The sequence below is a fragment of the Arvicola amphibius genome, chromosome X (genome assembly GCF_903992535.2).
Source record: "Arvicola amphibius chromosome X, mArvAmp1.2, whole genome shotgun sequence".
In the NCBI taxonomy this organism is placed as follows: Eukaryota; Metazoa; Chordata; class Mammalia; order Rodentia; family Cricetidae; genus Arvicola; species Arvicola amphibius.
Window position 1 is genome coordinate 52,111,631 of NC_052065.1, and position 26,839 is coordinate 52,138,469.

At 43.0% G+C, this 26,839-nt stretch overlaps 1 protein-coding gene across 3 annotated transcripts; it reads right to left on the reverse strand.

Moving 5' to 3' along the window:
• Window positions 1-7,932: 7,932 nt before the first annotated feature.
• Window positions 7,933-14,100, reverse strand: Maged1 (MAGE family member D1). Of its 3 annotated transcripts, none has more exons than XM_038316307.2 (13): window positions 13,924-14,100; window positions 13,295-13,368; window positions 11,904-12,605; window positions 10,787-11,461; window positions 10,632-10,695; window positions 10,380-10,459; window positions 10,123-10,214; window positions 9,831-9,910; window positions 9,696-9,738; window positions 9,413-9,475; window positions 9,147-9,261; window positions 8,348-8,733; window positions 7,933-8,138 (listed from the first exon to the last, which is right to left on the reverse strand). In XM_038316307.2, the coding sequence occupies exons 2-12, from the start codon at window positions 13,337-13,339 to the stop codon at window positions 8,356-8,358; spliced, it is 2,337 nt and encodes a 778-aa protein (XP_038172235.1). In that variant the 5' UTR covers window positions 13,340-13,368; window positions 13,924-14,100; the 3' UTR covers window positions 7,933-8,138; window positions 8,348-8,355. The 3 variants fall into 3 exon arrangements, with proteins under 3 accessions (XP_038172235.1, XP_038172237.1, XP_038172238.1); XM_038316309.2 differs by having other exon boundaries at window positions 12,453-12,605; window positions 13,924-14,099; XM_038316310.2 differs by having other exon boundaries at window positions 12,507-12,605; window positions 13,924-14,098.
• Between the last annotated feature and the right edge of the window lie 12,739 nt (window positions 14,101-26,839).

A 26,839-nucleotide genomic window follows, 5' to 3' on the forward strand; every position in this document is an offset into this window, starting at 1 on the left:
AGACCAGGCTGAATTCCACAGAGATCTACTTGCCTCTGCCTCTCACAAGTGCTGGGATTAAAGGGTGTGTACTACTACATCCTACTATGTTCCCATTTCTTTTCAATTATCCACAAGTCAAATTTGTGCCACCCATATCCTCATGTGTGTGAGACCATCAGCTGGAGCATGGTCACCCTATCAGACCACCGCACCCTTAAAGAGAACAAACGCTCTCTCGCAGCAGCACTAAGCTGTCAAGAGCGTCTTAGCCTTTCCACTACATTCTGGAATGTAACTCTTGTGCAAGTAACTCCAGCTGCTGTGAGTTTATTGGTGCAGCAATCCTTCATGTCCAGAAGGCATTGTTCTTCCATGATCTCTGGGTCTTACCATCTTTCTGCTTCCTGTCTTGCATTTTTCATGATCCGTGAGAGGAAAGGAAAGCTTTAGATGTTTTGTTTGTGGTTGAGCCCTCCATGGACACTTATTCTCTGGACTTCAACCAGCTGTGAATTTCTGTGTTCTCTCTCCAATGTCCACTGTTCGAAGAAATTTCTTTTGTGAGGAGTGAAAGCTGTACTAAGCAATGGATAAAGAGACACAAATTTAAAGATTTTTTTTGACACTTTGTCTATTTAGCAAAATAATAGTAGTGGATTCACACCTGGGGTTTATAAGCTCTCCAGCCATGGCTTCTTGTTCAAATTTACTGAACCAGACATGTGTTTCTTCCTCAGGAGCAGACCTCAAATCAAACCAGACAGTAGACTACAGCCGATTACTCCAACAACATCCATGCCACTATTACGCTCCTGAGTTTCATTTGCTATGCTGGATGTTATTGTAGCTCACAGGATAGTCATACCTGGGTAAAACTACTGATGACTTTTCTCCCCCAGCAGCCTGTATAGCGCCTTCTGGTACTATGAAAGCTACCCAGCAGGGAGAAGGTTTTCTGGTCAATACCAACTTGATTTCTCCATGTCTTGTAACCAAAGTTTGTAGTATCGTCAACAAGAGGGTCTTACCATCAGGTTCTGGTGGCTAAAACAGAGCAGTGACAATAGCCTCCTTGATTTTGGGGTTTTCTGAAACAACCGTGGTCAACTATTTGAGAGATCCTACACCTGGTATGGATTTTTATTTGGCAACAGATGGCTGCTGGGAAGAGCATTATCCCCTGTGTATCCCCTAATAAAGCTCTTTTATATGAATATATTATATTATAGGTTAGTAGGTTTACATATTGCTTTATCAAACATCCTTAGTGTTAATTATCTTTCCCCCCACGTTTTCCTCCGCCCTACTCTCCTACTGCTTCCCTTAGTTACCCTCCCATTCCATTAGTCCCCCCTTTCCTCCTTGTGTCACATGCGTTAGTGTTTTTTTGAGATTGAAATTTTTAAATGAACAATGGTATGGAGACTTACAAAAATTAAAAGAAGAACTACCTTCTATCTAACTATCTGCCTTCTGTGAAAATGAATTAAGATGTGACAGACATCTGTATGCCAATATCCACTGCAATATTATTCATAATAGCACAAATCAACTGTGTTTCCATCAATACACGAATGGAGCCGGGCAGTGGCGTCACACACATTTAATCCCAGCACTCAGGAGGCAGAGGCAGGCGGAGCTCTGTGAGTTCGAAGCTAGCCTGGTCTACAAGAGCTAGTGCCAGGACAGGCTCTAAAACTACAGAGAAACCCTGTCTCGAACCCCCCCCCCCAAAAAAAAGAATGGGTAAAGAAAACACGGTACACAAACCCAGTAGAATATTAATCAGTTTAAAAAGTAAGGAAATCTTGGGCCGGTGACATAGCTTAGCAGGCAAAGGTGCTTGAGGCCAGTCTGAGAACCTGAGTTCTATCCTTGGAACCCACATAGTGGAAGGAGAGAACCAAGCCCTGCAAGCTGTCCTCTGATCTGCATATTATTGTTATGGAGCGAGTATACCCAAACATGTACTTTTGCACACAAACAAACAGATAAATGTAAAAAAAAAGTAAGGAAATATTGCTTTTTGCAACAGCATGGAGGGATTGAGAGAAAATTACATAAAGAGAAGCGAGCCAGGCATAGGAAGGTAATTACAACATGATCTCACTTATATATCAAATCTTTAAAAAGTCAGATCCATAGAAGTAGAGAGTAGAAGGGGGTTTGCCAGGGCCTGAGTTTGTGGGGTATGAATTTTCAGTTAGTCAGGGTAAATAAGATTCTAGAGAGCTAAAGCATAGCGTAGTACCTATAGCTATTAACACTGGATTGTACATTTCAAAACTGCTAAAAGAGTAAATCCTAGATCCTAGCTTTTCTCTTTTTGGGGGGGGTGTTTTTTGGCTCACACTTCCAGATCATAGTCCATCGTTGGAGGGAAGTCAGGACAGGAACTGAAGCAGGGCAGGAACCTGAGGCCGGAACTGACACAGAGGCTATGGAGGAGTGCTGCTTACTGTCTTGCTTCCACTGGCTTGCTCAGCCCACTTCTTATAGAACCCAGGGTCAGCAGCCGCGCAGATGGCACCACCCACCCTGGCTGGGCCCTCCCCCACTGATCACTAACTGAGAAAATGCCTTCCAGCTGGATCTCACTGAAGCATTTTCTCAGCTGAGGCTCCTTCCTCTGATGACTCTAACTTATTTCACGTTGACACACAAAATCGGCCAGTACAGCTTACCCGTTGTCAACCTGACACATAAACACATCATTATATTGAGTCCTAACTCTTCCTTTCTTATTCAGCCCCAAGATCTCACATTAAAATTATAAATAACTTCGAATGTTCCATAGTCTTTACAAATTCAAACACATTAAAATTTGAGTCTCTCTAAAAATACATCTCTCTTAAAAATTCAACTGGACTCCCTTAAAAATGAAAATCAAGTTAAATACCTTCTTTAAGAGGGAAGAACCAGGGCACCATCACAATCTGAACCAAGCAAAACAAAACTCCAACAGTATAAATAACTCAATGTCCACTTATCTGGATTCGTTCACGATCTTCTTGACTCTCCAAAGGGCTTGGGTGGCTTCTCCAGCTCTGTCCTCTGCAGCACACAGTTTGTCTCCTAGGCTCCAGTTGGCTCCACTCTGCTGCTGCTGCTGTTCTTGATGATCTTCCCATGGTACTGGCATCTCCAAATGCTGGGCTCCCTTGCTGCAATGGTGGCACTTTCCCCAGTAGCCTCGCTTAGGCTCTCTTTATGGTGACAAGCCTCAACTTCTTTGCCTGATCTTTCAGTCCTGGGACTAAAACTGCCACTGAGGCTGCACCTTCACCAATGGCCTCCCCTAGTGCTAAGCCTCAAGTGCTCTCCATGACCCCTTCATCCCTCCAAAACCAGAAACCACGGGATGATGCTTACACATGACTGAGTCTTGCTGCCAGCATGAGGTACAACCATGGCAGCCTCTGAAACAGACTTCTCTGTGCTCTCAGAAAACACTTCCCAGAATATTTCACCTCAATGATGCTGGTCTCTTATTAATTTTTGCTAATTTTTAAGCAGTGATTTCATGTATATATATATACATATATGTGTATGTATATATATATACATATATGTGTATGTATATATATGTTGGTAAACACTGTAGTACATATAACTTGACAATTGTGCTTCAATGAAGCTGGCAAAGAAAACAGAATGATAAAAGCTAAGATGCTAGATCTGAATGCAGAATATTGCTTAATTGAGGTTGGGGAACAGGATCTGCTTTGAGGAGGTTGGATTTGATTAGAGCATGCTGGATGCATATGTGGAAATAGACTACCAAACCCCACTAAAATGGTGCAACCAGTACGTGTTAATACTAAAATTCAAAAATAATAAAATCAAAAGGAGTTATTTGATTTCCAAATCATAAAAATGTGCTAAAATGCCTTTTCAAATTACTGTTTCTTTATGACTTTTTTTTATTTTAAAGTTTATTTTTGGGACTTTAACCCATGAGAACACTGTATTCTCATGTGTGCTGCTGTGACAGAGACAGAGAAAGATGAGGCCAGGCCCCGGACTGAGCGACTATGTCAGTCCCTCCCTGTTCCCACCCATTCTGCAGCAGTCTCTCCATCAGGCCATCCAAAACAGCCACCCAAGACAACCCCGCCCAGGAGTGTGCTTGCCACATGCTTTCCCTGTAGGTATCTTATCCTGGATGTACACTGGCCAGAAATGGTCTTAGGACCTCAGCACAATAGCAAAGACAGTTTGGAAATAGAGGCGAGCAGATAGAAATTTAGTTTTTTCTAATGGCTTTATTTTCTTCATCTACTTTTATAGATGGGAAAATGAGGATCAGAGAGGGCAAAACACTTGGCTCAAGTCATACCAACGGGCAGCAGTCAGAATTAGTATTAATGACTCTCTTTTCTTATCTTTATAAATAAAATAATTGCATCGGATTATTAATGTCAGAGCATTCCAAAACTGGAGGAAGATTGGAGAAGGTGACTTTCAGAACCAGAAAGGAGCAAACCAAAGAGGAACAGTTTAAGTAAGGACACTGCTCTGGGTATAAAAATAATACAAACTATGGTTTTGTTCTTGTGCCAATCATTTAAGACTCAAAGGCCAAGCAAATATCTGGACAAGCCATTTCACAAAGACTACATACTAATTTTCTATTAATGGCATGACAGATGTTCTCAGACTCGGTAGCTAAAACAGCATCTAGTCCTCATTGCCCTACTTATTTGTGGGTCAGAAGTTCAGAATGGTTTGGCTGGGTTCTCTGTTTCAAGCGAGTACTAAAAATCAAGATGTTGGTAGGGCCCTCTGGGTAAGGAACTAATTTCCAGTTTCACTTTATTTTGGCATTATTCTTGCCCCTGCTGCTGTAGATAACATACTATGTTTTATTCCCCTTTGATGGCCATCAGCCATGTAGTTTTTTGAACTCACAGAAGCTATGCATATCTGAAAAAACAAAAACATAAAACACAACAAAATAACTTGTGCAGCTCTTTAAATCTAGGCAGACTCCTTTAGTCCCAACACTCAAGAGGCAGAGGCAGGTGGATTCCTATGAGTTTGAGGCCAGCCATGAACTCACAGAGAAACCCTCTCTTGAAAAGCAACAAACAAACAAAAAACAAAGAATCAAAATCCAGGAATGTAGAATTTCTTTCTGTGAAACAAATCTTTCTCATTTTTCAAATTTCTCTTAGCAAGAGTATAGACCCATCTGATATCTTACCTGGCTAGGCCTGCCCTCCCTCGCGCCTAGAACATTCTCTACATTTTCCCCCCCTCTCCCCCCTCCCTCTCTTCCTCCCTCCCTCCTTGTGTGTGTGCATCTTCATCTCTCTCTGACACACATGGATTTTTTAAAAATATTTTGAGACTAAGTTACAATTACATCCTGTTACAGAAAACATAAAAATAAGACCAATAATATTGAAGGCTTTATTCATGTCTTGCCAGCTCTACAACTGCACCAGGATTTTGTGAACAGAGAAGGAATAGAACCAAATCTGGTAGCCAACAGCATACTTACATGCATACAGTCCCTGCGCTTGGAGCTAAAGGGGCCATCAGCAAACACTGGGGTTACTCTGCCGGTTCTAGGCCCCAGTGACACACTTTCAAACTCCTTTGTCAGGCTACTTAGAACTTCCTGGCAGCCTCCACACCTCATCGTCTTCTGAATCAATCTTTGTAGGATGTGAGCACCCAGAAGAGCAGCCCAAGACTCATCTAGAATGGCTTAGAGGATCCACAGCCTTCTGTGATTTTTTTTTTTAAATTAACGATTTACTTTGATTTTATGTGTAGTGGTGTTTTGGCTGCACATGTGACTGTGAGGGTGTTGGTCCCTGGAAGTGGATTTAGAGAATTGTGAGCTGCCATGTGGGTGATAGGAATTAAACCAGGCCCTCTGGAAGCAGCAGCCAGTGCTCTTGACTGCTGAGCCATCTCTCCGGCCACTTTCCTCCGTCAATTTCACATACGTTAGATCACAGTCTTGGAGACAGCCCGAGTCTGGGGAGGTCTTCTTTCTGTCCCCATGTACAGATGAGCTTCTGGAGCTGAGTGTACGGGGTAGGGGAAGAGCTGCCTGACTTCACTGTGTGCTTTCGGGGCCTGGAATCCTTTCCACATACCCTAAAGCTCATCTGAGCTCCCCTCCCTCTGGGGCAGATAGAATCTGGAGAGTGTGGATCTGGGCTGTGGGCAGGGAGGAGTGTAGTAACTTCAGGGAAAGCCTGTGATTATCTTGAAGGTTTAAGGACATAAGTCGTGGGCTCCAGATGGCTGGAGCTGCAAAGCCACAGCCATCTACCTGGATGCGTAGGCTGGGAAGGCACAGCACACAGCGCACCAGGCCTGAGGTAGGAGGGGTGCTCTGTCCCCGAACTGGCTGGGAACAAAGGGCACAGTGAAAGCATCCTCCCACACGGCCTGGCTGGCTCCAGTCCCACACATCCTGCTGTTTCGCATCACCCAGTCCTCAGAAATGCTAAGTACCTCAGCCCAGACTCAAAGAGTCTCAGGGCTGTCACAATCCCTGCCAAACAGGTATCAGACTGATTCTCCAGGCCTACCTGAGAAGAGGACTGGGACCCATGCCCAGCCGAAAAGAAAAAAAAGCCTGCCAAGAGACAGCACAGGGATTACAGCCCTACACTTCCTACTAACCCTGGGTTCCTTCTCAGCACGTGGGCATTAGGGCATGGATCTAAAGAAGCCATGGGCACTGTCCTCTGACCATTATTGAGGCCTTCCCAAACAAATTGTCTTTGCTTCTTTGCTCTTGCTTTTTTTTTCCCCTACCACCCACATTTTCTGCCCCTGCCATGCTCACATGCCCAAATACTGCAGTTTTTAAGTAAGTGATGGTCTAGGCCTGATTTGTTCCTGGTGAGAAAAACCTCATTAACTCAAGCAAGGTCCACTTAGAGGTCAGAGTGGTTTTACTTCCTCACTCCGGGTTTTCTAACTCCTCTTTCCCCCTGAGAGACTATTTTCTAAAAAAAAAAATTTGAGATTCTAATGACATCATTTTCCTCTCCCCCCATCCCTCCTCCCATATACCCTCTTTCTTGTTGTTTTCCAAACTCAACGGCCTCCTTTTTTCATTAATTATTAACACTTTTGAGGTCTCTTTCATAAACTCTGTGTCTGTGATGAAGCTCCCCAATCCCATGTCAACAGGCACTGTGATGACTTTTGGAGGGACAGGTTGTATTTCCAGAGACGGTACAGGGGTGATCTATTAGCTCAGCCCTTTATGGGTAATGTGGCTATGGGTATTCTTTTTTTCCTCATTTTTTTTATTAAAAATTTCCATCTCCTCCCCTCCTCCTCCCCCCCCTCCCACCCATACCCCCACTCCACCCCTCTCCAAGCCAAAGAGCCATCAGGGTTCCCTTCACTATGTTAAGTCCAAGGTCCTCCCAACTCCCCGCAGGTCCAGGAAGGTGAGCAACCAAACTGACAAGGCTCACAGTGAGCCTGTCCATGTGGCTATGGGTATTCTTACATCAGACTCTGATACCTGGCCCACGGGGTTATTCCTATGTTCGCCTTTTCCCTAGAGTTATGCCGCTTTCCACACGGACATAATAAACAACCTGCTGGAATCCTAAACCACTGACATCATCTTCTCGCCTCCACTCTCAACACCACTGGGTGTTTTATTCCTTCTGTCTTCTTAAATGGAATTGTTTTGACCACCACACCTTCCATCGCATTTCCTATACAGCAGCATTGCCCATCACACGCATTATTTATACGCTATTTACTAAATAAACAATTACACCAGTCCTTAGATCTAATAAACACTTGTATTCACTCATTCCCTCCTTTTGTTCCCGATCCGTTAGTTGCATCTACCCACATTTCCATATATTGAAAGCTGATCTGCCCTTCAGGTTAGAGCCAATAAATATGTTGATCCCTCTCTTTGGATATGCACACAAAAAAGAGGAGCACATTTAATTCACTTTGCAATTTCAACATTTATTTCTGATACCAAAACTTGACAACACACAAGAAAAAAAAAAGTAATAGACAGAATAGCAAATAAATTTATCTTGCATGCCACTCAGTCAACAGGACGTGGCTCTCTAGATAGCTGTGTTTTGAAGGAATCTGAGGCTTCAGCCTCACTCAGAGGGAATACTATTGCAAACGATGAGCAGTATCTGTGAATATAAGAAAAGGGGAAAATAAGTCAATAAGCTGTATCAAGTAATAAGGATCATAAACACCAAATAAATAGTAGTTCTTTGTACTTCTTTTTTCTCCACCACGGCTTGTATATCACTACTAGCTCAGGAATGTGACTATAATCCCCACTGACCATGTATTCCCCCAAGAATCCCATTTGCCTAATTCAGAGTGATTTACTTACTTGACGTTTTACTCAACCCAGAAGAAGCCAATGGCACCGAAGTTGGTGGCGAAGTTGGCAGTAGTTGAACCACTGGGGCTGATAATGGGGCCAGCAAAGGCCTGAGGAAATCGGGAGCGGGCATTCTGGTGGTATCGGGCCCAGAAGGTAAAGGGGATTCTGGACCAAGGATCTCCAAACTCTCCTTCCTCATCCCAGGTCAGCAGCTCAAACTCGATGTCATCCCAGCTCCAGGGCCCGGACACAGCCTCATCTCCGATTCCCATGCGGGTTCTTGCTTCAGCACGGGCCTCTGCCTCAGCAGCAGCAGCATCCAGAGCATCCAAGGCTTCATCTGCAGCTTCCATGAACTGTGCAGTCCAGTCACGAGGGTCTCTCTTCTGAACCTGTGATGAGGAACAGAAAACCAAATGAAACCTTTTACAGTAGCCAAGATACATAATCAGTGTAGTGCCCATCAATAGATGAATGGAAAAATATTGTTATTACACACAGTGGAATACTATTCAGTCTTCAGAAATGAAAATCCTATTTGTGACAATATGGGTGAAACTGAGGGCATTATAGTAAGTGCATATCCAGAGACTAGATGCAATCCAAATGGCAATCTAAGACTAAACTCATAGGAGTAGATTAGAATGCTGTTTGTACCATCCGCCTTATTTGAGACAGTGTTTCTCGACAAGTAGGCTCTCCATCTCCCCAGGACTAGACTGCAAACGCACACTACCACATGTGGCTTTTTTACACGGGTTCTGGGAACTGAACCCAATTAACCTATCACCAGTTCCTCCATTACCTCTGCAATGAATCTCAGCACTTTCATCTTGCTAGTCTCATGGTAGGAACGGAGGCCCCAGAGGAACTCATACTCAGGAGGGTTGCTGTTGGGCACTCGTCTGTAGTCCAGGTATCTGAGGTGGGAAAAAAAAGTCTGCGTTTATGGGCAGTCTGTAAAAAATACCTCATAATGTGTAAAGACACATTCTGTGACCCTTATACGGTGTGCTGTAAGCAGTCTGCTTAGAAAGCCCTTTCTGATGCAGACCGAGTGCAATCACTTACTTTTGCTTCACGAACTCGTAAGTAAGAAGTTTTCTCAGATCACCAAGGAGGGGGTGTCTGACCCTGATGGTAAAAAAGGAAACAACAATCAGAATTTTCCTGAAGAAAAGAGGGAGAGAATTCAAGATTGTTTTCCCATCTATTCAAATATGTAAACTTCCCCAAAGCACCACCCCTTCCCCCCGCTGCTGCTACAAGACCATCATGTAATGCAATCCTGGAACCACCCTCTGCTGCCAAAGGATAATTCAAACAGACAGGAGATGAAAGAGCCTAATCATACCCAGGACGCAGTCCCATCTTGCGCAGTGCCTCCCAAAGGACAGCTGTAACAGGAGGCAAGAGGAGAGATAAGGCACAGAAAATGACCATGAGAATCAGGTTGTAGCAATCCCCAGCTGCAAGTCCAGCCACTCACCCTCACTGGCGCGGTTGCCATTCATGAAGATAATGCCCAGAATCACCAAGAGGAGGCCAAGCTTGGGTGTATCTTTGGTCCTAGAGGACAAAAAAGAATATATATATATATATATACATATATATAGCCAGCAGCCATTTGCATGAAAACCCCAGCAGGCTTATCAATTTAGCTTTTCCAGTATTCCTCAGGGGGGATCATTATGCCCCCACTCTGCCCATGACCTTCTGAAATTCTTAGGAAAAAAAACATCACTGAGAAAGGCCATATTCCACCTCCTTTCCCATCTTACGTTCCCAGTATGCCAGCCAGGGACTCAGGAGTACTGATGAGAATATACAGGTGCTCTTCTTTGTCAATTTCCTTCAGCTGAATTCCAAACTTCTACAGGGGCAAGAAAACAGATTATGAAATTACAGCAGTTTAGCATAATCGTCACATAGGCAGGCAGTCACAGCCCCATTAAGCCTTGCCCTGAACTTTCAGGTAGGAATCTTATAAAACTGAGCCTTTCCCCATCATTCCAGCTTCTTAGATTTGGCTTTTTACCTTCTCCAGGACAAAGCAGGCGCGTTCAATGATTTCTGGATAAACATCAGTGTATTCTCGGATGATGTCCCTCAGCATTTCTGTAGGAGACAAGGGGAAGCCCTGGGACTGACTGGGAGTACCAAGTAGCAGTCCCTTTGCCAGCCCTGGTGAGGGTAGCTGAGTCAGGATCTTCAAAGGTACACACAGAAGCAACAGCTATGGAAGGGAAGGGATGGATGCCCAAAGAGCTCAGGGATGGGCAGGACCTACCTGAGCGCTTGATGGGCACCTTCGTGTAGTCTTTAAGCATCAGGTACTTGACCAACTTATTTGCCTGGGGAGAAAGAAATAATTAAAATTAAGCTTGCAGCAAACTTGGCTGATTACAAACGGAAGGACAACAGCAAAAGAGGTGCAGCGCTTACTCTTTCCTGAAGAAGGGCCACATCTCGGGGCTGTGGTGGACCCTGGTTCTGTGAGGCACGAGAGTTGGGGGAGGATCTCAGATTGGGCGAGGGTCGTAAGTTCTGCCAGTCAGGTGGAATTGGCCAGTCGGTAGGGATCCAGTCAGGTGGAAAAGGCCAATCAGTGGGAACTGCCCAGTCAGGAGGCAGTGACCAGTCATGGGGTAACTGCCAATCTGGAGGGCCTTGCCAATCTTGAGGGCCCTGCCAGCTGGGGGGAGCCTGCCAGCTGGGTGGGGGTGGGGTCTGCCATCCAGCTGTATTCTGCCAGGCCATTGGGTTTGGCCAGACAATTGGACCAGGCCAGACAATGGGATTTGGCCAGATCACTGGATTCTGCCAGATCACTGGGTTAGGCCAGATCACTGGATTCTGCCATGCAACTGGGTTCTGCCAAGCTGATGCGGTCTGCCTAGCTGGGGGACTCTGACGTGCTGGTTGGGTCTGCCTGGTTGTCTGGTTTTGCCAGCCTGATGGGTTCTGCCAAGCCAGTGGGGTCTGCCACAGCACATTCGGGGGTGCGCCAGGTGGGTTCTGAGTGGTCACTGGAACTGGAGCAGACCTCCAGTTCCCTGAAGCCAGTGAGGCCCGCCTTTGATCCCCGCTGCTGTTCTCCTCCACATTCAAGTTATTAATCTGCATTGTAAGAGAAAAGAGAATTCCAGCTTCACTATTAATCCTGAGTCCTCCCAGTAGCTAACCTAGGACGTTAAAGCAAACATAAGGTGACCAATGGCTACTGAGGTGTCATTTATGCTACTTTTTCATTGTCTTTCAGGCAGGAGTTTCACCTCCAAACCAGATCAAGGACAACTATAAAGGGGGGCCCAGAGCGTCTCCTTTCCTATGTGACCACATAACCTATACACAGGGGTATGGTGATCCGTATAATCTGTGTCCTTGTATAGACTCACCATCAATCTGTGGCCAATCAGGGGTCAGGAATAAGCATTTACCTTCAACAGCCCCTACAGCTTAGCCCAAATACAGGTATATATGCCCTTTATTTTGTTTGGAGCAAAGGTACTTCAAAGAAAGGCGAGCACCCAGAGCAGAGTGAAGCTAGCAGGGATCTCACCTTGCGGGTCCTCTTGCCCCGAATTATAGTCCGGGACTCCACATTCTGAGCCTGGGAGCCATCTGCTGAGGTCTGTGCAGCTGCGCCATCAGTTTCAGAGATACCTGGGCTGGTCCCTATGTCAGCCATCTTGGCCTGGTTTACATTCTGGATCTGGGCACCAGCTGCAGAGACCTTAGTGGTATCATTCCAAGCCTTAGTAGCTGTCTTAGGCTTGTTGTTGGCCATCTGATTGGCACTGGGAGACTGAGAGAAATTGTACGCGGCACTGGGGCCTGCCTTATTAGTGGTATTCTGGGCCTTAAAGGCCATTTCAGACTTTTTAGCTGCTGATTTGCCTGTGCTTGCTGCCTGGGAAAACTCAGAGGCAGCATTTGGGCCTTTAGCGGTGCCATTCTGTGACTTAAAGGCCGCCTTAGACTGGTTCTTGGGCATCACCCTGGCATTACGGGCCTGAGAGAAATCATTTGGACCCTTGGTGGTGGTATTCTGAGCTTTAAAGCCTGTCTTAGGCCTAGCAGCAGCTGTTGAAACCTCAGTATCAGCCACCTCATTGGCAGTTGGGGGCTGTGAACTCTGGGGACTAGCATTCTGCCCACTGACAGCTGCAATGGCCTGGTTGGTGGGTGGAGCCTCGGAGATCTGGATGGCTTCCATCAAGGTCTGCACAAGCAAGGCGCCGTCTTCGACAGAGGCCTCAGCCTGCAAATACAGGAGGGGGACATTTCAACCTCTGGGCCTTCTAAGCCAGATCAGAAGGAGGGGGACACGCAGCAGGGGAGCTGTAGACAAGAGTCACAGTTCACAAATCTGGGGGCAGAGGAGGGTCAAAGAGGGGCGGGGCAGGAACAAAACTTGGTTAAGGGTAGAGGGGGCAGGGCAAGGTGAGGGCAGTCAGGCGCAGCAGGGGCTGGTGAGGAGCGTGGTGCGACCACTGAACCCCAAGCGTGTTTAGAGCCGGACTGCTTAGGCTTGCGGTGGGGAGCTCAAGACCTGAGGAGAAGCAATGGAGGAGGATAAGCAGAGAGGGTGGAGGGGGAGTCTCGCTGCGTGGAGAAGGGGAGGGTGGAGGCGAGAGGTTGGGGGATGGGGCGATAGACGTCTCTACACGCGTCAGGGTTATGGAAAAAAAAATGGTTCCTTACCCAACCCGCATTCTCTGGGCAGAATGCCCTGACTAACAGGGTCTCCCCTTTCTCTAAGCAGGGACCGATGGCTGAAAAGGGACGCCCCTCCCCCCATTCGATAAACGCTAGAGATTTGAGAGCGAGCGGAGTCTAGACCGGAAGAGGGGCAAAATCAGATCCTGGGATTTGCGCCACCTAAGGGGCCGGGGGTGGGCGTCATCTGTCAGCAGGGAAAATGGAGGAATGGGGACCGGGGAATCTCACCTGGAAGCCGCGGAGGCCTGCACCGCCGTCCGGTCTCTGAGCCATAGCTCTAGTCTCGGTGGCAAGAGCAGAGCCTAGGGGGGTGTGGGAGAGGAACTAGGCATTATACTACAGAAGGAAAATACGCAGGACCAAATTGTGTGTGCGTGCGTGGTTTGATTCTGGGGGCGGGGGAGGTGCGGGGTACGGGGAGAAACAGGCCTAACCGGAGCGGGAAAAGTAAACGGCCGTCCCGATGGACAATCTAAAATTTTCAGACGCTGACAGCGAAAACGCTTCAAATCCGCGTTCTGGAATCCGATAAGAGCTCCGAATGCGGTATTTTTCGGGGGGCGGGGGGAGGGAGAAGGAAGGGGAAAGATTCGCTTCTGGGAAGTTGAATTACGGTTTGGAATCAAGAGGCGTCGTATAACGGATCAAGGTCGGGAAATCTGAGGATTCCGCGAAGGAATTGGATAAGGATTCAGGGAAGGAACGGGGTTCTAAAGAAAAAAAGATCAGGAGGGGGGCTTGAATCGGGGCTCGAGCAGGAGGGGGTTTCTAAATCCAGGGTAAAGGGATCGGGATAAAAGGATGGGGGAGGGGCGCCGCACCAGGGGGCAGATGCCCGTTCTGGGGGTTCGTCTCACCTTGCCTCAGGCTCTAACCCCAGCCTCCTCGCTGCCTTCCTTCTTCACGACTCAGAGGATCCGGACTGCTGGGCTCGGCTCTCGGCAGGCGCACTCTCTCGCTCCGCGTCCAGGAGAAAATGCCAGCGCGGCAGCTCGGGCGACCCCGCCTCTTCGCCTAATATACCACCCACCACCTCAGGAAGGCTTGCGCATGCGCACCAGCGAGCTGTCCAAATAAGAGTCCCGCTTGCTTTCCCAACAAAAGCTTCATCCCGAAGCCCTTGTCGCGCATGTGCACTTGGAGGAGATCCCGCCTCTTTGCCAGCACACTCTCCCACCGCCAACCAGGTTGACAGTGGACGGAGGAGGTTCCTCCCCTTCTTCTTACGCACCCACCCCTCCAACAGATGCGCTGCGCCTTTTGGTCCCACCCCCTGGCCCAGCACACCAGCCCCCTACCTTTATCCGCAATGCGTCTTTCCTCAGTCCCTCCCTTTTTCCCGAGGACTCTCTAGCCCGGTCCGCCCCTCGCTCAGGGCCTCCTAGGTCGGCCTCTGCGGGGGGTCTCTTATTTCGACACGAGCTAGGGCCTCCGCTGAGTTCACCCACCTCGCAACGCAGGAACCTTAAAGGCCTGGGTGGGGGCGGGGGATGCTTTACAGGAGGCAGCGAAGCCAGTGTCGGCCAGGGCAATCTATAGATTTCCTCTGACTCGACTCGGGAATTTAGCTTTTCTCTTGCCCTTTTTGCAGTTTTGCTAAGGAAACGTTTCCTGAGGGGTGGGTCAGACCGGGGAGAGAAAGGCGGAGGGTCATGGGATCCCCCCCCCCCCCCCCCCAGCTTGTTTATCTCGAACGGCAGCCCTAGGAGAGGGATGCGGGGGTGGGGGACAACATCCTCATTTTACAGCAGGTAGCTAAGTCATAAACCCACTGTCTGACCCGGGGCACTGAGCTGGTAACAGAAAAGGCAAGATTTGGAACAGCACGGTGGTGCACACTGCTAATTTCAGTACTCTGGAGACTGATTTAGGAAAGCCACGAGTTCCATGCCAGCAGTACAACTCTGAGGCTTTATCCAAACAATAAACATCCATGTGGGGGCCTGGATTTTCCCGACTGCAGAATCTATATAGTATTAGTGCTGGTCTGAGAACTGAGGCACTCCTGAATTTTCCATTGGAATAAAAAGCTTTTCTCTTCCCAATATGCGTTCCAAGTGGACAAGGCCTGTGTTCTAGGGGGCCCTAGTATGTGTGGGAACCCTTCAGGTTCCCTCTGTGCTCCTAGTGGCAGGCACTTCCCCGGAGTGAGACCCTAGGAGTGGGTGCTTGCTGGAGCAGCCAGGGAGGTCAGGTGTGTCTGTCCTGTTCTTGCAGACTGAAGCTGGGCTGGGCTTTAGACTTTACTGGCTCGTCCATCTGTCCGTGGCTGCCTGAGCCCCTGAGAACATAGTCACTTTAGTGTATTTCTCTGAGCCTGGTTTACTCCCTACACAAAGTAAGAATCACAGAAAGTGGGTCCTGTCCAAGGACACGGAACCTGCTGTGTTTCCAAGATGGCTGAAGGAACAAACGCAGAAAAAAAAATGACACCCAGATACGAAGTGACTCAAACGAAACCCATACGTTTACCAAATCCAAGGCAGCTTTGAGCGCGTTTCCCATTTATTCTGGCATCAGCTCCTGCAAGGAGCCTGCATATGAAAGAGGGCTAATGCTAGGAAGGACTGCAGCATTTAGTCCCCAAGGGCCAACATCAATTCTGCCAGGCTGGATGACTTCCCTCATCTGTTGCATAGCAACCACCTCTGTCAGCTGCCTGTTTTTCCTCAGCACTTCCTCTGTAAAGCGTCTGCAGTGGGACGTGATCAGACTCGGGAAAGGAGGTCTGAGGTGCCATTTTATAGAGTATCTGCTTTCGTGTCTGTATCTTCAGTCATGACCCAGACTCTGACTTTTACACTCCTCTCCCACTGCCCCCTACCTTCTCCAGATGGATATCTCTTGATAGTCTCCAAATTATTATTCCCAAATTTATTCTCTTACGTTTTTCCTCCTCACCACTATCTAATTATGCTCTTTTTGCCATATTAGAATGGAGGCTTCTTTAGGGACATGGACTGTTGTCTGTTTTATTCATTGTTGAATCCTCAGCGTGAAGAACAATGCCTAGTACATTTTATATTTTCAATAATTGTTTGATGAATGAATGAATGTATCTCTACCACATTGCTAAAAGCAGAGACGAAAGGATATTTTTGCTTGATGAATTCACTTATTTTTTGTCATACACAGACACATTATACATCCTCATTACAGGAATAGTTTATATATCATTCAAGATCGACACACAATCTAAATGCTATAGAAGTTAAGTAATCATTTGCTAATCTTCACTGCCTTGAGGCACTGGCTAAGGTTTTTATGCTACCTTTCATAAAGCATTTTAAGCACACACACAGCTCTTCTTGCATCAATAGGATGATATGCATGTGGAAAATATTTTGAATTATACTCTTTTGCTTAATACTTCACATTCTTTCAGTTCTGTGAGAGGTACATTGTCAACATGATCTTTCTATCCTTGCCTGATCACAGATTCTTCTTTTGATCATTTGACAAGAACTAAGAGCATATGTAATTTTTTGCATCTGATTTACTTATCAAAAATCTAACTCTGAGTCATTCTTCAAAAAAAATTAACATTCATTTTTATTTATGTTTGTTCATGTTGTAGCACAGATCCTGGTGTTAACTGAGCCCACTTTGCGGAACAGGCAAAGGACCGACTGTCCAGGAAAGACAAAAGACTCCAATGCAGGAAAAGACTTTACCAAGACAGCTAGCCGACTTGCAGGCTCCTTCTGTGGGACTCAGACGGGAAATGAGGAGGTGGGAGCCTGAGGGGCGGGGCATGACTCTATTGTCCAGATGTTCGTCCCTGAGCAAGCCTGTCTTTCTAACTTTGCCTCAAAGTGTCTGTGGGTTTGTCCCTCTGCCTGTAAGCCGCATATATGCTGGCTTTTGGATGGACTCCCCAGAGCTAGAGTTATATAGGTGGTTGTGTGCCACCTGGTGTGGGTGCTGGGAACTGAACTCATCTAGGTTCAAACTGCTGGCCCATCTCTAGCCCCTAATTTCTTTTCCTTTTTTAACGTTTGTGTGTGTGTGTGTGTGTGTGTGTGTGTGTATGTGTGTAAACAGATTTCCATTCCTTTGAGTTAAATGTCCAACAATACAATTTCTGGGTCTTATAGTGTGTGTTAGTTTTACAAGGAAGCTACAGATCTTTCCATTTTACATTCATTAACCACAGGAGTGGTCCAATTTCTACAAATCTTTGGTGGCATCTATAGTCAGAAGTTTTAGCAATAGTGTGTAGTAATAGTTCACCATGATTTTAATGTACATTAACCATATTGAATATTTTTGTGTGATAATTTCACACCCATATCTCCTTTCTAATAAAATGTCTATTTTTATCCATTTTCTAATTGGATTGTTTTATTGCTTTTATAAAATATGCTGGATCTTGGTAAGAGCGCTGCCGTGCAAGCATGATAATTTGAGTTAAAATCTCTAGCACACATGTAAAAAGCTGTATGTGGCTATGTACATCTGTTATTTGGATGGAGACAGGAGGATTGCTGGATCTTTCTGTCTGTAGGTTTACTGAAAGACTTTGCAGAAAGCACCTGGCATCGTTGGCTTCTGTGAGCACATGGATGTCTGTTCTTACACACTAATGAACACATATACTGCACACACATTTGCCATACTATACTCACACACATATTCACACACATACAAAGAAGTAATGAGCTAATTAATCTTAAAAGCTGAATATTGACTTTTTTCCAGTTTATTCATGAGTTGTCAGATATGTGGTTTGCATTTTTCTGTCTATAGCTTATTCTAGCCTCATTTAAAAATCTATTTCCTTTCTTCCTTCCTTCCTTCCTTCCTTCCTTCTTTCCTTCTTTCCTTCCTTGTGTGTGAAGGTGCCTATGGGTGCTGGAAGAGGATGTCTGGTCCCTTGAAGCTGTATTCACAGATGGCTCAAATGGGTGATGGGAGCCGACCTGATTCAGCTGGAAGAGCAGCGAGCACTAACTGCTAAGCAATCTCTTCAGCCCCCTCTTTTTATTCTTATAATAGAGTCTTTTGCAAAGCAAAAATTTGAATCTCGTGGAAGTCCAATTTGTCGATTCTTTTTAAAGGATTGTAGTTTATAATTCCGGTATTCAAGTGGTGAAATTTGAGAAGTGAAAATTCAAGACTAGCTACATGGTGAGACTGTGACTCAAATGAACACATAAAAACAAGCGGAAGCTGGGTGCTTTATGTCACTTCTAAGAGCTCCTCAACAATATCGAGGGTAGGAAGAATTTTTCCTCTTATCTTCCAGTTTTAATTATAATGCTTGTCATCCATTAAGCAAAGGTCCATCCACCTCCTAAAGGTTCCCTAACCTTCCCAAACAGCGCCACCAACTGGGGACCAAGTACACAAACACAGACGCCTATAGGAGACAGCACAGACCACAGCCACCCAGAAAGCACAGGGTCTAGTCTCAAGTTTTGTTTGAGGTATGAAGTTTAGGTTGAGGTTTGTTTTTCCCTTAGCTTGGGGGGAAGTTAGAGCTATAGATAGCCAATCACCACAACACAGTTCATTTAAAGATATTTTCTATTGTCTCGGTTTTACAGTTTGTCAAAAATCAGTTGGCTTTATTGATGTGAAGCTATGTCTGTGTCCTCCATCCTATGCCATTGTTCTGTGTTTACTCAAAGTAGAATAATTTCTTTCAGTCTGTTTTTCTTCTTTCCCCAAATTATCCTATTATTCTATTCTTTTATCTTTTTTGCATATTTTGGAAAAATATTGTCAATATATAAAAACCATCTGCTTGACTTTTGATAGAAATTTCACTCAAACTGTGTATAAATTTACATAAAATTAATATTTTAATTATTCAGTACTTCTAATCTGTAACCCAGTATGTTACTTCATTTACTAAGTTCTCCTTTCATTTCTATATTAAGATTTCGTTGGGGTATTACTATAGAAGTCCTGTACATATTGTTAATTGACACATATATTTCACATTTTAGTCACTATAAATACTATTCTATCATTAATCTTGGTTTCCTTGAGTTCATTGCACACACACACACACACACACACACACACAGACACACACACACTTTTTAGTGTTTACATTAATGAAGGAGGCAAAGTGCTATGCTTATTTACTGTTCACATTATTTATTTATTTAGATTTTTCTAGACAGAGTTTCTTTGTGTAGCTCTAGCTGTCCTGAAACTAGTTCTGTTAGACCAGGCTGACCTCAAATTCAGAAATCTACCTGCCTGTGCCTCCCAAGTGCTGGGACTAAAGGAGTGCATTACCTTGCCCAGTTTAAAATTGGCATTATTGATGTACTCTATAGCTATATCAAATGCATTTGGGCATTGCTTTAAATAAATATAAGTGAAAACTCTACTAGTAAATAAAGGTTACCAGAAGACACGAAGAGAAGAAACCTGTAAGCAGAACCTCAATGCACAAAGTTGGGATGCAATTTTTCTATCTTACTAGATGATCTTATCATATGGTCTTACAACATTTTATAAACAGACTCCATCTTACATATGTCCGTGAAATAAATTATCTATCTATCTATCTATCTATCTATCTATCTATCTATCTATCTATCTATCTATCTACCTATCTATCCATTCATCCTCAGATATTTGTAATATGATTAAAGACCATTAGTGTTTTCACTATGAAAATTAAAACTTATAACCCACTTAATTTGAAAAAATGGAACATTAATCTTTAATGAATGTGTAGGTGAATTCAGAAAAGTAATCATACACTCAAACATATAACATGTCTAGATTTAATTTTATGAACAGAAAACATTTGAAAATATGGAAGGAATTTTCTTTTTTAATTGAAAATAGATTTGTTTTCATACAATATATTCTGATTATGGTTTCCTTCCCCAGCATCTCTCAGATCCTCCACATCTGCCCACCCACCCAAATTCACAAACTCTCTCTCTCCTTCTCTCTTTAGAAAACAAGCAAACATTTAAAAACTAAGACAAAATAAAAAGAAACTAATCAGAATAGGACAAAACAAACAGAAAGAAGAGAGAAATAGTACGATAAACAAATATAGACACAGAGCCACATACATTTACACACTCTGAAATCCCATAAAAGGGGCTGGAGAGATGGCTCAGTGGTTAAAAGCACTGGCTGCTCTTCCAGAGGACTTGGGTTCAATTCTCAGCATCCACATGGCAGCTCACAACTGTCTGTAACTTTAATACTTTCACCGTAACATAGCATACAAGCAGGCAAAATGCGAATACACATAAAAAATAAATAAAAAAGAAATCCTATAAAAACACAAAACAGAAAGCCATAATATATATGCAAAATACCTGTAAAGTAAAAAAAAGCGCCCAGACAATGCACTATGAGTAAAAAAAAAGAACCCCAAAAGACAAAGAAAAGAACAACAACCAAAAAAAAAAACCCTTAAAAATATCACTAAATTTGTTTTGTGTTGGTTATCTACTATTAGACATGGGGTCTGCCCTTAAGTGTGGTCTGTATGCCCAATTAGACTCCACCGGAGAAAGCGAAGTTTTCCTTTGTGAGCGGTTATCACTTGGAGATAGCTTCTGGGTTAGGGATGGCTGTTTGTGTCCGCTCCCCCTCAGTCATCCGACTCAATCATCACATACATACATACAAACACACACAATTTTAAGTAATATAAGTCATTCAAGACTTGTTATTATCACAACATTCTATTACAATTATTTTCACATAGCATTTTTTTGTGCCAAATTCCTTTTTCTAAGGAACTCAGAAAAGTATATTTAGGGACTAAAGCATTTATAATTAGACTTGTTTATAAATTCTTTATTTGGAAAAATGTAAACCATTACATTCTTTTCTACTATTATTTTTCCATTGTTTTTAATGCTAGAGATAGCCTTTGCTGTCCAAAAGCCAAATACATATTAATTCTTTTCCTGGAAGCTATTCAGAAATGTGTAATTAACATCTAAAATTATATGTTCTTTCCCAGTAGTTTACCTTTGAGAACTATGCAGTGGAGACTCACTTATACCCCAACTATGTGCACTGAGGTTATTCAGGCTTTCTCCTTGTATCTTCTCATAACCTTTTTTTTGTTGTTGTTTTGTTTTCTTGTTTTTCGAAACAGGGTTTCTCTGGGTAGCTTTGGTGCCTGTCCTGGACTTAGCTCTTGTAGACCAGGCTGGTCTCTAGCTCACAGAGATCCACCTTCCTCTGCCCCCCAAGTGCTGGGATTAAAGGCATGTATCACCACCACCTGGCTTCTTCTCATAACCTTTGTTAATTAGTGGAATGTTCACTAATGTTTAAGTCACTACCCAAACGCATTTGATATAATTATAAAATGCATCAGATAATATAAATCATAAATAATATAACACTTTATTTGCTTTCTTATTCACATTGGCACAGAAATTACATATATTATATAGTTAATATACAAATATAAGAGTATAAAGTATATATTTAATATATTATATAAAATTATATTACTTTATTCTACAAATTTATCGCTAATACATTACATTAAATATGTAAATAAATAATATATATTAGCAATGAACTTGTAGAAACCAAATTAATGATAAAATAGTATTTATAATAACCAAGGTGACTCAGGATGTTTCTAAAAACAGACACAGACTTTTATTGAAATACTAAGAAAACACATTTTCAATAAAATATTGAAAATATTTTTTTAGGGTTTCTTCAGAATTTTTGTTTAAACCACATACCGTTTTTGTTTTGTTTTTTTCAAGATTTATTTTTTATTGTTTTTATTGGGCTATATATTTTTCTCTGCTCTCCTCCTTTCCTCCCCATTTCCTTTCTACTCTCTCCCATGGTCCCCACACTCCCAATTTACTCATGAGATCTTGTTTTTTACTACTTCCCATGTAGATTAGATCTATGTGTGCATCTCTTAGGGTCCTCATTGTTGTCTAGGTTTTCTGGGATTGTGATTTGTAAGCAGGCTTTTCTTTACTTTATGTCTAAAAGTCACTTATGAGTGAGTACATATTATATTTGTCTTTCTGGGTCTGGAGTACCTCACTCAATATGTTTTCTAGATCCACCCATTTGCCTGCAAATTTCGAGGTGCCGTTATTTTTTTCCTCTGAGTAGTACTCCAATGTGTAAATTCACCACATTTTCTTTATCCATTCTTTGGTTGAGGGACATTTATATTGTTTCCAGGTTCTGGCTGTGACAAACAATGCTGCTATGAACATAGTTGAACACATGGTCTTGTGGTATGATTAAGCATCCTTTGCGTATATGCCCAAAAGTGGTATTGCTGGGTCTTGAGGAAGGTTGTTTCCCAATTTTCTGAGACATCGCCATATTGATATCCAAAAGGGCTGTAGCAGTTTGCACTCCCACCAGCAATGGAAGAGTGTTCCCTTTACCCCACATCCTCTCCAGCATAAGCTGTCATCAGCGTTTTTGATTTTGGTCATACTGACTGGTGTAAGATGGAACCTCTGAATTGTTTTGATTTGCATTTCTCTGATGACTAGTGATGTTGAGCATTTCCCTAAGTGTCTTTCAGTCATTCTAAATTTGTCTGTTGAGAGTTCTCTGTTTAGGGTTGCACCACATTTTTATTGGATTATTTGTTTTTTTTTTTTTGATGACCAGTTTCTTGAGTTCTTTGTATATTTTGGAGATCAGCCCTCTGTCTGATGTGGGGTTGGTAAAGATTTTTTCCCATTCTGTAGGCTAACATTTTGTCTTGTTGACCATGCCCTTTGCTTTACAGAAGCTTCTCAGTTTCAGGAGGTCCCATTTATTAATTGTTGCTCTCAGTGTTTGTGCTACTGGGGTTATATTTAGGAAGTGGTGTCTTGTGCCAATGCATTCAGGTGTACTTCCCACTTTCTCTTCTATCAGGTTCAGTGTGGTTGTTTTTATGTTGAGGTCTTTGATCCATTTGGACTTGAGTTATGTGCATGGCAATAGATATGGATCTATTTTCATTCTTCTACATGTTGATATCCAGTTTTGCCAGCACCATTTGTTGAATATGCTTTCTTTTTTCCATTTTATATTCTTTGATTCTTTGTCAAAAATCAGGTGTTCATAGGTGTGTGGATTGATATCTGGGTCTTTTATTTGATTCTTTTGGTCCTCCTGTCTGTTTTTATGACAACACCAGGCTGTTTTCATTACTGTAGCTCTGTAGGAGAGTTTGTCCCTCCTTTGTACAGATGATAAATGGGCTGAGAAAGAAATCAGAGAAACATCACCCTTCACAATAGCCACAAATAACATAAAATATGTTGGAGTAACTCTAACCAAACAAGTGGAAGACCTGTATGACAAGAACTTTAAATGCTTGAAGAAAGAAATTGAAGAAGACACCAGAAATTGGAAGGATCTCCCATGCTCTTGGGTAGGTAAAATTAACACAGTAAAAATGGCAATCTTTTTAAAAGCATTCTACAGATTCAATCAATCCCCATCAAATCCCAGCAAAATTTTTCACAGACTTAGAAAGAACGGTACTCAACTTCATATGGAAAAGCAAAAAAAAAAAAAAAAAAAAAAAAAACAAAACAAAACAAAAAAAAAAACAGGATAACCAAAACAGTCCTGTACAATAAAGGAACTTCGGGAGGCATCACAATCTTTGACTTCAAACTATACTACAGAGCGACCTTTTTTGTTTTAAATGATCAATTACTTCCATGTTCTTTTTGTTTTTGTTTTTCTCCATATGATATATTTTGATCAAAATTTCCCCACCGCCTACTCCTCCCAGATCCTTCCCACCTCCACACCCACCCAAATTAATGTTCTCTCTCTCTAAAAAAGAAAAGCCCAAACCAAAGACTAAAACCCAAGCAAATAAAAAACCGTAAGACAAAAATTACTAAAAACTCAAACCAATCAAATTAAAGCAAATCAAACCAAACCAAAAAGTATCCCCCAACCGCCCCCCCATACCCACCACATTCAATCATTTTGTGTTGACCAACTTCTCCTGGGTTTGAAGTCTGTCCTGAAGTTTGTTGATATACGGAGTGAAACTCCATTCAGAAAAGGTTATCTTCCTTTTCCCAGCAGGTGCCAATTGTAAATAGCCTCTTGGTTAGGGGTGAGACTTTGTGTGCACATGTGCACATCCATTCCTCAGTGCTGGGAGTTTGGTTGGAACCTGGGTAGGTCTTGTGCATGCTCCTATGTGTATCACCCCTTTTGTGCCTCAAGCAGTTTCCTAGAGGCCATCCACAACCTCTGGTTATCTCTGACAGTCTTTCCGCTTCCTCTTTCACATAGATCCCTGAAGCCTGAAGAGAGAGATTTGAAGCTGACATAGTTTCTCACTCTCTATACATAGTTCACTTGTGGGTGTCTGTATTAATCCTCCTCTATTGCAACAAGAAGCTTCTTTGATGAGGGTTGAGGGCTTGAGTGATGCACTCATGCATGGATGTAACAATATGTCATTAGGAGTAATTTTATTGCTATTTTTCTTTAGCAGACCGATTTAGTAGGTTTCCCCCTAGACTTATGACCTATCTCGTCTCAGGTTCTTGGTCACTTTATCATTGTTAGGTATGGGTTCCATCTCATGGACTAGGTATTAAATACAATAAAAAAGTGTTTTATTACTCCCATAACATTTCTGTCAAACCCAGTCATTGTTTAGTCCGTGAGGCTTCATCTCTCTACAGTCCCAAGCTGGTACCAGAATTCTGAAGGATTCCCAGGGAGCTGCTGTTTTGTAGTCTAGGTTGGAATCCTGAAAAAGTTGGATTTTTAATACCAGCTACATCCACAAGCTAGACGGACTTGCCAGCAAGAGGGCAAGAAGGCAAAAAGCAGTCTCCATGTAGTTTTATGTGGGCTGCCACCAGAAGGTATGGGCCAGATTTAGGGTGTGTCTTTATGCTTCAAATATTCTGAAATATCCCTCACAAGAGCGCCGTGTAGTTTGCATTTTAGCTGATTCCAGATGCAGTCAAATTGACAACCAAGGTTAGCCATCACACCACTTAGAAGAATAATGCCACTAACGAGAAAGGTTTTTGAGTGCGATGACTAAGAAAAGGCTCAGCCATGTGCCTGTGATACGTGAGAATTCCTGAGGAGAAAGAACATTGCAGTATAATTTATGTGACCAGCGCTTTTGCAAATGTTTTAGGAGAATTTTTGATGGGAAGTCTTTTATGTATGATCAACGTGTGAGAGGCTTTTGTCAAGAGTCAAAGTGGAATCCTCGGGGTCCTCAGAGTTAAGAAAATACCTAAAGTGAATACAAATACATTCGCAGTCATGATGCTAGTCCTACCTGACACGCGAGGACTCGTGCTTGAGGATTTACTGGTCCATTGTGGCTGTAAAAGTGTGGAAAACCTCTACATTTTCTTTCAACCTTAGACATTTCACAGAGGACTTTTTTTTCAGTGTAGTGGAAATTGTAGTCAGTGGTCAAGCTTTTTCAACAATGTAAAAATTCACGATGATCAGAAACACTATGAATGTATTGGTGGTGGGAACGGCTTCAGAATAAATTTAGACTTTTTAAGCATGAGCAACTTCGTTGCAGAGAAACATGCCATCTTTCTAATGTATGAATGAAAACATTCACCCCCACATCAGAACTTACTAAGCATGAGGGGGGGTTCAAAGTGGAAATAAACTGCACAATAATGAATATGAGAAAGGCTTCTGGGCGTATTTATCTTAATGGAACACCAGAAAATTTATAGAAGTAAACAGACCCTTTCAATGTAATCGATATAATAATGCTTTTATCTAGATCAAATTATATTAATCATCATATAATCTTTTGTAATGACTATATGAAAACTCTCAAACGGAAATCAATCCTTGCTCATCATCTGTAAATTCATAATGGAGAGAAACACTGTGCCTGTAATGAATAAGCTTTCAATTAAAGACTGAATTTTATCCATCATGGGAGGATTCATAAAGACAAGATCCATTATGTACGTAAAATGGTGGGTATGCTGTCAGCAGTATTTCAGCTTTATTTGACATCAGCGAGTCCATAGTAAGGGAAAATCTTTTACATGTAGTGATTATAAAAAGTATTTCAATATGAAGTTTAATCTTACTCAACATCAGTCAAATCACAGCGGCAAGAGTAATAATATTATGGTAGTGATATGGTAGTCTTTTGAGAAATTCAGACCCTGGTAAAATAACTTCTCCATGAAAAGTTAATTAAAATACTTTTATTCATTTAATGTGCACCCCCCCCCCCAATTGCCAAGCACTAGACTATCATCAGTACAGAGTTTATTCTGAGAAAAGTCATACAGGATTCTACACCACTGTTCGTCGCATAGGACTAAACAAACACAAAACAAGATAAAGTGTAGCTATTTTTCCAAGATTCTGTCAGTGGAAGTGTAGAATCCTAAGGCAGTTTAAATTTTCGGGGCTTATAGTGGCAATGTGTGTTAAAAACACAGGGGGTGTTAACTGTTGTTAATTATTAACTAACTCCCTCCAGAAAGCACAGTTTCCTGCTTTGGAACATCATACTGTGCATTCAAAACACAATTAAAAGTTAGCCCCTTCCCTGAAAACATTTCCTACTAACTCAGCCTGGTTGACTCCTTTGATGTAAGTTTACATACCAAACCTCACAGTCCGCTTTCACCAGAGGAATCACATAGATTGATGCCAGATACTAGCTAGCACAAGACTTTGTGTCTGACATTCTTTCTTCAGGTCAAGGTTGGTGATCCTTTTCCTCTTATTAGGCCTTTTCTCACAGCTTAAAAATATAAAGATGCAAATATATGTTGATTATTTTATATGCGTTCA